This window comes from Panicum hallii, chromosome 2 (assembly GCF_002211085.1).
Source record: "Panicum hallii strain FIL2 chromosome 2, PHallii_v3.1, whole genome shotgun sequence".
Taxonomy (NCBI): Eukaryota; Viridiplantae; Streptophyta; class Magnoliopsida; order Poales; family Poaceae; genus Panicum; species Panicum hallii.
Window position 1 is genome coordinate 8,561,476 of NC_038043.1, and position 12,896 is coordinate 8,574,371.

The window sequence follows — 12,896 nt, forward strand, 5'->3', positions numbered from 1 at the left end:
TAATTTTTTTTGTGAAGTTACAATTTACTTTAAATTTGTTTTAGGATTTATTAAAAAAATTAGGGCAATAATTGGTTCTTGTTTGTTTTAAGGTGATATAGTAATTGAAATCTGTCGTGGTTGTTTTGAACATAAGTCATACACGTAACATATTGCCAAACTTTATAAAATATTCTCCATTGTCTTGCAATGTCAGTTAGTAGTTACTCATCTCAAGTCCAAACAATCAGGGCGGCAAAACTCACTGAAACTTCCCTGGTTACAGTGGGATACTGACCTCTGCGGCTGTGCCTGGTATTTTCTTCAAAACCAGATCTCGAATCTTTGGTCTTCTATCGTAGAAGAGTTCTCAGCAATCCGATTGTTGTACCAGCAGCTGCCACCGCAGGGGATTATTCATGATAGCTGCTTACTTTTTAGTCATGTATTATCTAGAGGTGATAAATAGTATAATCCATTATTCAAGTTTTGTGGTAACTCTAAAAGGGTGAGTATAATACTTGGGGCAGTACCTCCTTTGATTTAACCGTGGTTTGCTACAGCAACGAGAAAAAAAGAAAAAAAAAAGAGGGTGATAACAAACAGCCAGTCAGGAGCCAAGTCTCTAAGTATAGTACCCTGTACACGCAAATCACAAGCTATACGTACATCAAAAGGGAACATCAAATAGTTACAGTATATGAAGAACGAAATACCCTACACTAGGCGAACGCAACGATTGTAAAGGTTGAAAAAGGGCAGCCAATGTTGGTGCCTTCCCCTTTAGCATGTGGCGCAACAGCTGTTATGTCACAGGATCAAAGTATGAAAATGCAGAGTTAGGAAGCAATGCCAAAACATCTCTTTACAGGGAGAAGCAAGGGGTGCATGAAGGTTGATTGTGGTGCAGTTGGCATCGTCTCAGAATTTCTTTGTTGTGGAAGATGTTTCAGAAAGGATTTAACAGCCCCATCAACACCGTCATCCGATTCAATTGCCTTTGCTAGCTCAACAGCTCGTTCCTTTACCTGTCGCCAAATAAAGCGAAATACAAATTGTAACTTTCTAGAGCTTTCACCTGTTATCCTGGAACTTCTATGCATCGTCACAAATGCTAACTTTCTCACAAATGGATGAGTTGTCCTTCCCAAGACAGTATAAATGAAGGAGCATTTGGCTACTTTCTCAATCCTCGTGCATAAGTCTAAACTTTCTCAATCCCAATACAGTATAAATGAAGGAGCATTTGCAAGAGGAGTATATTGGATAATGGATAATACAGGTAGTCAATGCATTATTTTCAAGCACAAGTTCGTTTATATGAGTCTTAAGCTTCCCATCCTATACATTAAATTCTAGATAAAGGTAAGCTATAGTAGTTTGATAGGAGGTTCTCTTTCGAAATAAAATATAGGAGTCATTACTAGTAATAGAAACACATATACATATTCCAAAACCATCTTACATGGTGTGTGTTGTGACGCTACAACGATAGTTTGTGTCCAAGGGAGGTGAACCGAGGGGTGTGCATGGGAGAGGGCCCTCAATTTTTAAAAAACGAGAGGACATTTTTGTTTATTTATTGCAAACTTGTAGTTTCTATGATGTGTATTAAATCCTTGCCATGCTGGGGTGCCACCATCACCACATGGGCGGTAAACTCACAAAACTAGCCACGGGAAGCTTTTGATACCACATAAACTTTGAAGGGGCTAAATTAGTGCAGAACCTGTAGGGTGGTTTATGCAAAAAAAATCCTTACAAACAGTTAGTAATCAAAACACATAACAAATTTTATTTTATCTCTTCAAACTAGTGAGTGCCTAGGATTCAGCAATTAGGTCAAGGCAGATGATAGTAAATGTTGCACAAATGCTTCTCTGTAACAACATTAGTGCATAACTTGACATAAAAATAAACACTAATCAGCATTACAATGTTTACCTTTGGATCAATCATAAATTTGATTGCATCAACCAGTGAATGCAATTGTAATTGCTCCACAGGTACAGGTGGTGCTCCCAGTCCTCTGGCATGCACCATGCTGCCCCAAAAGAATTGATCACCAAAGAATGGGATGATGGTAGTGGGACACTGCAAATTAGTGGTAATAAACATCAGCAGGAGAACACACAAAGAGTCCCGTGGCAAATTAGTGGGAATTAGAGGGAGGGAGTACCGCGGCTTTAAGACCCGCTGCAGTGGTTCCTGCACCACCATGGTGTACCTGAAAAGGACAGAGGCCACATCACAAGTTATACTTCGGCCCTGATTGTTTCCTCAGATTATATAATCTAGCTCATGGTCTAAGGACATCATGGTAAAAGGATACCCTGGACCACCAAAATAATCTGAAATAAGCTGGCTACCATGTTGTCCTTAGACCGTAAGCTAGATTCTATATATAGGAGGCAAACAAACAGGCCGCTCGAATATAACTAAGAGCTTTTTATATAAATAATTACTTAGCATAGCAATATAACACTCTGGGAAAGCGAAAAATAGGAACAAGAAACCATACTTATCAATCAAGAATTATTGCATTATTTAAACACTGTCATAAGACAGCACATAAGAAAAGCAGAACTATTTCATAGATAAAAACAAATAAAAGAAATATCAAACAGCACATAAGAAAAGCAGAACTATTTCATAGATAAAAACAAATAAAGGAAATATCAAGCACTTTCACTGTCATAAGTCACAACTTATTTCAGTCCCAAGTGCGCAAAAATATAAGGAACATCGGTTGCATTTGACTACCTCTGTGGCTCTGTTGAATTAAATGACCAGAATCCCATTCATTGCAATCAGATTTTAATCTTTGTGCAATCCCCTATTCAACCCATTATTTCCATCTTCTTTTAAATTTGTCTAGAATGCTTAATATGAATTCCAACACAACATAGCCTAACGCCCTAACATGTAACTAGGAAGGCATATTATACACATGATTTGCAAACAGCAAAGCTCATCACAAATTCTTCCCCAGCTTCATCTGCATAAGCTTTGCATCATGTTAAACCACCGCACTTGATTTTGGCACATAAACATCCTGAAAAGAACAAGCCTTACCACAGCCTTGCATTGCAGAAAGAGCCAATCATGTGGAACGTTGTCAAGTACATATACAAAATCCTTTGATTCTTCCACTGGAAGAAAACATATAGTTAGACATGCAAAGGATATGAAAGTGTAGAACAAGCTAATATATCAAAAGCTAACTATTATAACTTACAATTTCCAAGCCCACCCCAACCCTTATTAATGATTCCTCTCTGTCCAGTAATTTCTAGTGCTTCCACAATGATTTTTGTCAACTTATCTGGTTCTGGAATCGGCTGGAAATGCGGAGTAATCAGTAATAAACCAGAAGTGACAAATAAAAAAACATGTAGCAATAATTATCCGCAAGGACAAAGTGTCACTAGATAATTGAAACAAAACAATAACAAGGTTTTCTCTTGACATGGAGTAAATAATGATTAATGATAGGCATGGTACAGCAACAAATATCCATGAATATCATGGAATCGCTCTGTCCCGCTAATTTGTCGGAATCAAATCACTCAATTCCTTCTTTACTCTCTTAACTATCTTGAACACACACAAGAAAATAAGAGGTCACTCAAAAACTATGCCTCACACTACAAGCTTACATCTCTAGTTCTATGACACCCACACATACTAGATTACATGAAGGGGTACATGTCCTTTTATAGGACTCACAAACAGTCATACATTCAAGAGTACAATTCATTTCTAGCTAGTACATTCACTTTTACAACTCAGACAACTACATAGTCTAGTCAATTTGACTTTGATCTCTTTAAGGCTAACCATTGACCATCCTAAGGTAACCAAAGTACTACCTAGAAACTTCAAGTAAACAAATCCAACTTTACTACCTAATGCTAGCTAGGCATTAGCTCAAGGAATAAGTCAATTTCCTTTTGACTTGAACAACTCATGCCATAGATGCATCTACATATTTCTTATGACAAGATTATTTCCAACAGAAACATTTAATCTCAGTTTCAACTATGTAGATGAGGTTTTACTTCATCAATCAAGTCGCCAAAACCTAGGCATGTCTGAAAGTGTTGGAATGTCTCCTAAGGTTAAACTTCATCTAGGGAACTCAAAGAAAGTCAGCTTAAGAGCAACAAGGATACCAAGGTCTAACTTCATGAAACTCAGCTAGTCAGCTTATAAGAATAATAAAGGTTTTAAGTCATTTTGTCAATCCATATGTAACGACTTCCTTTAGAAACATATTTTTAGGTAAAACAATTGTAACCAATTCTATTAGCTCGGTATATCAATCTTCAACTTGTAAAATGTCACTGAAAATTGTACAGTTGTCAAAATTGCCACCAATGGTGAGGCTGAGTGGCTGATTTACGTTCCTACCATGCTTGATCCTACATAGAGACATCCAGTGGCATTTCCAAACCTTCAAACTGTGCGGTCCAATTTTAAGGTTTATGAAGTGATTGTGAGCACATCTTTTTTCTTTCACAAGATTTAGTTACAGGTCAGCTAAACCTACAAACACAACTTTCCATCTGTTCTACACAACAGATGAACTATGAATGGGTGAACATAGAGCAAACAGTATAAACAAATAAATCATTCATCCAAATAGAAAAGTAGAAGAGCTTAAAGCACAATTGTGACTTGCAGATAGTAACAAAAGTGAAAGCAGTAAAATAAATAAATTTTGAGCACTAAGTAAAAACTTACAAGGCTACCAAAACCAATGTAAATAGGCTTTTCACCGCTGCCAAGCCACCTCAAAAGTGGCTCAGGAGGCTCATAATTTGAAGCAAGATCAAGGAAGCAAAATCCAACAATGTCAATTTTAGGTCCCCAGTCTGAAAAAGAGGTGCAGGTCAAATTTTAAGCATATAAAAAAGATCAGTTAATAACAAAAGATCTAACAAGTTCCTGCCCAAATTTAGTTCCTGAAACTGACAGATGTGTTTTCCAGATATTCATGGGAGTTCATTGAATACAAAATAAACAGCGAGCATGCTTGTTTTGATTGTCAAGCTGCATGACCTTTTTTATGCACAATAATCTTGATGAGGCGAAACAGAATGTTCCAAGCAATTTTAAATTCTTGTTGAATTTTTATTGGTGTCTTATCAGAGGACGAGATTCAGACCTTTGGGTTTGGGGACAAGGTAAGGGCTCCAGATATATGCATGAGGAATATTATTTGAATAAGCATGGGTACCACTTAGGTAAGTAACTGGTCTTAGTTTCAACTTCCTTTTCCGGAGATCATTTATCATATCCCTTATGCCAAGCCAGACAAAAGAGTCAACAATCTGGTATGAGAGCTGCAACCAAAGATTCAACGAGTGGATGATGTGTTCCATATAATAATTGTCTCTAAAGAAAGAGTGAGGAAGTTCATCAAAAGATAGAATGTCTGCTTGCAGCAGCTCTATCATATTATAAAGTCATGACCCTAATTCAATACAAAGTATTTTTTGAAGTTTAAGAAAAATACTATGGGCCTGTTTGGATGTCATAGTTATGAGAAACCATGGTACCCAAAACTGTAGTTTTTGAAGCTAGAGATGTGCAAAACCAAGATTTAGAAGAAGAAAGAGGTTTGGAGCAGAGTAGAGTTCTATCAATACTATGGTTTCCAAAACTACAAGGTCTATTGTATCCAAACATCCCATACTTTTCCAAAATCAATGTATATTGCAAAGCCACAGATTTTTTTTCATCCAAACAGGGTCTAAGGCTTTTACGAAATACTTACGTTTTGTCAAAATACAACGGTTTTACAAAATACTGATAGCTTAAGATTAAAGGGAACTAAATACTGATAGCTTGATCAATTTTCCTCATCTATATATGGTGGCGAATCTAAATGTAGTGAGGTTGCAGTTACTTGCAGAGATACTATGTAAACTAGACAGGTTTAGTGCTTGAACATGCTAACCTTGCGCGAGCACATGATCCTAAACAGGACCAATTGAATCCCCTTGCAACAATAGAAAACCAACATTGTTTTTGACCCATATTCACGAATTAGTATGAACGGAAATTTACAAATATGACTTGTCTTATTTTTCATTATGGATCTGAACATATGAAACAACATAGACTTACTCTATATCCTGCAGATTGCTTCACGCGTGAGAAAGGATGTGGAAATTCACAGGTAGGCCTGGCAATAAAATAAAGATCATCAAAAACATGCTTGAAGTTAAAACCTAGGGCTTGTTTGGTTCATGTCCAAATTTGGCTAAAAAAAATTTACATAGCAACAATTTTGCCCAGGCTCTTGCTTGATAACATTAGGACAACAGCTGCCAAAAAAACATATATAGGAAAGGAGCAAATGGGCATGGGCTTTGTTGGAGTATATTGAGCCCATGTGTATAGAGGCCCATAGAGGCCCATGTATATAACTACTATACCCTGTTTAGGGTCTGCATGTCTGGTTATAAATATTATCGGTCATTGTTGATGATTTTTCTCATTACTCTTGGACTTTTCCTTTGTGCGCCAAGTCTGAGACTTTCCCCACCCTCCTCCACTTCTTTGCCTGGGTGTCCACTCAGTTCGGCCTCACAGTTAAGGCCGTCCAGTGTGACAACGGGCGGGAGTTCGATAACTCCACCTCCCAGTCCTTCTTCTTGTCTCGGGGTGTTCAGCTGCGTATGTCTTGTCCGTATACCTCTCCTCAGAACGGCAAGGCTGAGCGGATGATTTGCACGACGAACGACGTCGTGCGCACCCTTCTGATCTAGGCCTTTCTGCCCCCGCGCTTCTAGGCTGAGAGCCTTCACACCGCCACCTACCTGCTCAACTGTCTCCCGTCCACTACTTCTCCTGCTCCCACTCCACACCACGCTCTCTTCGGTACCCCTCCTAGCTACGACCACCTTCGGGTCTTCGGGTGTGCGTGTTACCCTAACACCTCCGCCACCGCTTCTCACAAGCTGGCGCCCCGCTCGACTCGTTGTGTGTTCCTCGGGTACTCCCCTGACCACAAAGGGTACCGATGCCTTGACCTCACCTCTCGCCGCGTTCTGATCTCCCAACACGTCGTCTTTGACGAGTCGGATTTCCCCTACTCTACCTCCTCTACACCTTCTCCTGGCCCCGAGCTGGAGACTCTGTTTCCGACTGACCCGGTGGTTCAGCCACCGTTACCTGTCTGTCCTTTTCCTGCAGGTTTCCCCAGCACACCGGCACCGTTTCCGGTGATCCCTGCTGCGCCGAGCGTGGCCCCGATGCCCGCGGTCGCGCCACGCGCGGCCCCCGGACCTCCGGTCGTGCCGCGCGCTAACCCGGTGTCTCCTGCTGCGCCACGCGCGGCGCCGGTGCCTTCACATGCACCTGCGCGGTACGCCCAGCCGGTGCAGGTGTACCGGCGTCGCTCGGCGCCGACCCCGACACCACGCGGTACGCTGAGCCAGTGCAGGTGTACCGGCGTCGTTCGGCGCCGACACTGGCGCCGCCTCCTGCTCCGGAGGCTCCTGCGACGCCAACGCCGGAGTCGTCGCCGCCGCCGCCTCCTCCGGCTCCCTCTCGAGCCGAGCCGGAGGTATACCACCCGCCAGTCATCCATCGGGATCCTCGGCATATCCATCCCATGGTGACACGGCGGATGGCGTCTCAGGCCGCGACTCTCTCCGCCGCCGAGGGAGAGCTGCGGGTCTCTCCGGTACCCTCCTCTGTCCGCGACGCCTTGGCGGATCCTCACTGGCGTTGCGCGATGGAAGAGGAGTACGCGGCTCTTCTTGCCAACCAGATGTGGGACCTCGTGCCGCGTCCGTCTGGTTGCAATGTGGTGACTGGCAAGTGGATCTGGACGCATAAGCGTCGGGCTGATGGCACACTGGAGCGCTACAAGGCTTGCTAGGTTCTCCGGGGGTTCACTCAGCGGCCTGGTGTGGACTATGATAAGACCTTCAGCCCAGTTGTGAAGCTTGCTACGGTGCGCACAGTCCTCTCGCTTGCGCTCTCACGCTCTTGGCCTGTGCACCAACTGGACGTGAAGAATGCGTTCCTTCACGGCACTCTGTTAGAGACTGTCTACTGGTCTCAGCCAGCGGGATTTGTCGATTCGAGTCGTCTGGATATGGTCTGCCGGCTCAACAAGTCTCTCTATGGACTGAAGCAGGCTCCTCGGGCTTGGTACTCTCGGTTCGCCACGTTCTTGCTAACATTGGGGTTCACCGAGGCCAAGTCTGACACGTCTCTCTTCGTCTACCGCCGTGGGGATGAGACTTCCTATCTGCTGCTCTACGTTGATGACATTGTGCTCACAGCCTCTAGTCAGCAGTTGCTTCAGAGTGTCATCTCCTCTCTGCAGCAGGAGTTTGCTATGAAGGATCTCGGTCAGCTCCACCACTTCTTGGGCGTCACTGTTGAGCCTCGCCCGTCTGGTCTTCTCATGCACCAGCAGCAGTACGCACTCGATATCCTGGAGCGGGCTAGGATGACTGATTGCAAGCCCTGCTCCACTCCTGTCGACACTCAGGCGAAGCTGTCCGCTGATCTGGGTGATCCGGTGGCTGATCCTACTGCCTACCGGAGTCTGGCTGGTGCTTTGCAGTACCTCACCTTCACCAGGCCGGACCTCACCTACGCTGTCCAGCAGGTCTGTCTCCATATGCATGATCCCCGGGAGTCACACCTTGCTGCGCTGAAGCGTCTCCTCCGCTACGTCCGTGGCACTGTGGACCTCGGCCTGGTTCTTCACCGCTCGTCCTCTGTTGAGCTAGTGGTCTACACTGACGCTGACTGGGCTGGCTGCCCGGACACTCGTCGCTCCACTTCCGGCTACGCCGTCTTCCTGGGCGGCAACCTGGTCTCCTGGTCGTCCAAGCGGCAGCCGGTTGTCTCTCGCTCCAGTGCCGAGGCGGAGTACCGGGCTGTCGCTAACGGCGTAGCGGAGGCGTCCTGGCTACGACAGCTCTTGGCGGAGCTCCACAGCCCGCTCGCCAAGAGCACGCTCGTCTACTGCGACAACGTTAGCGCCGTGTATCTCTCCACCAACCCCGTCCAGCATCAGCGGACGAAGCACGTGGAGATTGACCTACACTTCGTGCGCGACAGAGTCGCAATTGGCGATGTTCGGGTCCTCCATGTCCCGACTACCTCCCAGTTTGCTAACATCTTCACCAAGGGGCTGCCCTCCTTGACCTTCTTGGAGTTTCGATCCAGCCTCAACGTAGCCGGTGGCTAGTTGTGGCTGGGGGGGGGGGTATTTGCCCTTTGTACTCTATTTGTACTCTCTTCTTGTCCAGTCTTGAACACTGCTGCGGGGGGTGTTAGCTTTCTTGTTGCCCAGTCTTGAACACCGCTGCGCCGGTAGTTCAGACTGCGGGGGGGTGTTGGAGTATATTGAGCCCATGTGTATAGAGGCCCATAGAGGCCCATGTTTATAACTACTATACCCTGTTTAGGGTTTGCAATGGGAAAATTACTGTTCATCAGGCTTGCCACAAGTTTGGCAACCATCCGCACAAACCACATGGATGCCAAAACTGTTGGGGATAGCCGAATTTTGGCAAGGCAAGTTTGGTCATTAAACCAAAAAAGTTAAACTTCTTAATATCCAGGAGAAAAAGAAAGTGGAGGCCACGCATATTCAGAGGGAAGGAGGGAGGGAGGGAAAGAGAGGGAGCACTCACGTCCAAGGCATTGTGAAAATTATGTGAATTGGTATATTGAGGGCCTCTGCCACATGTACATGTCCTGGAGAAGCACTAGTTTAGGTCAGCAGTTGAAGTAACATAACAAATAAAATGCTCTAAGGTGGAAAGTTCCCTCAAAGATAAAACCATAGCCTGTTATTCACCCTCAATTTCTATAAGTGCAAGAAATCAAAATGGAAATAATATAAATAGGAACAAAAAAAATGGATTACCATATGCTGCAGGATTGGCTATTATAGCATCCGCACTGAAAGAAATGCCAGTATCAATGTCTGGATCCTTGCAGGCAGGAAGCAAGGAGAATATGATGTCCCTAATCTGCTTGCGCTGGATAGGAATTTCTGATGGAGTTGCGGGCAAGAATCCTTTATTCTTAACCATGTCTGCTCAAATTACCAACCCTGTACTGTTATGCAAGATCTATTTATAGCAAACTCCAAGGTGAAAGTGCAAAAACAGTAAGAATATATTCACATACATCCCGCAAGAACTTTTGGATCACCACCAAGGGGATAAAATTCCAGTCCAGTAGCCATCACAAAATCCTTAAAGTTGGCATGGGTTGCTAGTCTAACACGATGACCATAGTTCTGCCAACAGAAATAAATGTTACTCCACCTTGAACATAACATAAAAATAATAAGCACATTGCAGTTCTATGGTGAAAGTCCGAAATCAATAATTAGTATGGTGCCCTCCTTGTGCTGCACTGGACCCTTGAATATTAGCTTCCAGCGAACCATAACGCACGCACGGCAATAACATTGTACAGTCTATTTGATTATTTTTCTCAAATATACAGGAGAGCAGCTGCCATGATTTCAGAGCCTATATTTGATTATGACATGCTCTAAATTCTTAGCTAGCTAGCTTATTCATCATATAAAAAATAGGGCCAGATACTCATCCTCTTAATGCACATCTTATAAGCAGCATGAATCAATATAAGTTTTAGTGAAAGAATCATGAAATATCAAAAGAAAGCAATAGGATGCCAACCTGCAACCGTTTTCCTATAGCTATGAATGGCTGCACATCTCCTCTCGTACCAACAATCAGCATAACAATTTGCATCGGTGGCCTGTGCTGCAGATCTGAGGAGTCCAATGGTTCCCCACCAAAGGCCACACTGTGGTTATCTGCCGAAGGAAGATCGAGTGATGCAGCCTCAAGATTGGTGGGGATATCAACAACTACAGTTCCATCATCTTTCAGTGTAGCCATTCGACTAAACAATTTCAGCTGCAATGAAAACAAACAGGGATGCAACTGGTACAACCTATCATTTGATTACATAATTACAACATAATGGAAGCAATAGGAGGCTGATAATTAACTATGAGAATTGAAAATTCACAAGCAACACTAGCGGGGCTAGAAACTAGTTCAAGTTACTAGAAATTCTGCAATGATTACAGCTGTCCACACTGCTTAGTAATTTTGCTATGCTCATAATACTGTACGGTTTCTTTTCCTTAGAAAAACATTTGCATGTTACAGTAGCAAAAGAAAAAAGACTCACATAAATTTTGTCACACATGCAACAGTAATGAGCAAAACGGCATTTTCTAGCAAAGATCAATAGACTGGAAAATTTGGGAGGATAAAACTGAACCCCTTACAATGTGTGTTGGTTACATATATATAGTCCTAGAATCCTAGCTGGGTCTGGTTCATAAGACAAGAGTCCGGATCCTAGAAGGTTTACTAGCCTTAGCACAATACATCATCCAACAAAGATGACAGATCAACTTACCTTCTTTTTTACGGATATCTTCTTATCCAATATGGAAGATGTTTTTTTGCTACCTTCAGGCCTAGATCTTTCAGAATTAGACAGCTCTGAGGATGTCTCAAAGCATTCAGTATTGTCCATCTCGCTGGAGCTTGTACCCTCATCTTGTGGGAAACAATTATTCGACACTGAACAAAATTCCAAACAGTTACACGACCAATAAACTTGTGCTTCTTCAAAATACTTGCATAAATAGTATATAGCTAAAATACAGTCAGGTAAATGACACATCATATAACTGCAAATGAAAAGGTGAATATATAGGACCAAAATGAACTGCTTTGAACAGAGGAACTATTCAAGAGTCAAGACCAATGTGGATCACATAAGGAATCCACATATGGCAACAAACACTGCAAGGTAAATCTTCAATATATCGAACAATCACAAGTATACAGTGCCCCTATTTAGTGTTGATCACTATAAGAGAATGGTATAATGGCCATAAAAAGAAAAAAAAAGAGAAAACCTGTCATTTTAAGTCTGTGAGGACAAAATGTCAAAGTCTCAGCCACTGTGCAGGCAAAGGAATCAGGGGACCAGGCCGGAAAATTCCCCTGCACCCTGACTCTGTCCACTTCCAAAAGTTTGCTTCACCACAAAAATAAAACCGGCACACAAAAACCCAAAAAAAGGCTGCTGCTCCCTCCACCTCCTCTGTTTTCGGTTTCCTTCCCAATTCTCCCACCGAACAGGTCAGCAATCCTCAAGGCGACAATATTAGCCAAAACCCAGCGGCAAGCTCGCATAAACCCTAACGCCCGCTTCCAAAATTGACAGCTCCAACCCAAGGCCGCAGTTCCGCGCAACAATGCCGCACCGATACGCCTCCGTTACCAAATCTTATGAGTAAAAAAAAAAAAACGGATCAAATCGGTTCCATAATCCACCGCCGCTATCATCATAGACACAGAATTCTAGCTAAGGATTCAACGAGGCGAAGTAAGGGTACTAGTGGAATTGTGGAAATTCCCAGAAGCGTCGGACGGCGTATTGGAAGAGGCATCAAGGGGGCTCACCGGACGAGGAGACGACACCCTCAGCGCCGGCGCCGGCGCCGCTGGCTTCCTCCATTGGCCGCGGCAAAGGCTTCTAGAAGCTTCCCTCCCTCTCTCCCGAGAGGAAGGCGTCCTCCAGAAGACGAGAACCTCCCACGGCGGGCCAGCCAAGCGATGCGAGAGGGGGCAGAGTCGTCGGAGAGAGGAAAGGAAGGGAACGCCGGACGCGGGGGGAGGCTTCTCCTGGAACGAAGACGACGAAGGCCACCGGGAGCCGTAGGGACACGTGGCGCGATCTGGGAGCGGAGGACGTGCGCGCCAGGTGCCTGCCGACGGTCAGGATCCGCGGGGAACCGGGTCAGCGCGGTGGTGGGGCGACGGGCGTTGAGAGCGGTTGAGCGGGCCGTCTGCTGGCCGTGACGGCGA

General features: G+C 44.2%; 1 protein-coding gene across 2 annotated transcripts; it reads right to left on the bottom strand.

The window, feature by feature from the left end:
• Window positions 1-577: 577 nt before the first annotated feature.
• Window positions 578-12,894, bottom strand: LOC112882061 (sterol 3-beta-glucosyltransferase UGT80A2-like). 2 transcript variants are annotated; one of them, XM_025947034.1, is made up of 15 exons: window positions 12,492-12,894; window positions 11,434-11,600; window positions 10,677-10,919; window positions 10,156-10,267; window positions 9,890-10,060; window positions 9,654-9,717; window positions 6,115-6,172; window positions 5,945-5,986; window positions 5,150-5,327; window positions 4,726-4,856; window positions 3,218-3,320; window positions 3,055-3,131; window positions 2,159-2,206; window positions 1,924-2,073; window positions 578-1,007 (listed from the first exon to the last, which is right to left on the bottom strand). In XM_025947034.1, the coding sequence occupies exons 1-15, from the start codon at window positions 12,544-12,546 to the stop codon at window positions 819-821; spliced, it is 1,788 nt and encodes a 595-aa protein (XP_025802819.1). In that variant the 5' UTR covers window positions 12,547-12,894; the 3' UTR covers window positions 578-818. The 2 variants fall into 2 exon arrangements, with proteins under 2 accessions (XP_025802819.1, XP_025802820.1); XM_025947035.1 differs by lacking the exon at window positions 5,945-5,986 and having other exon boundaries at window positions 12,492-12,890.
• Window positions 12,895-12,896: the final 2 nt, after the last annotated feature.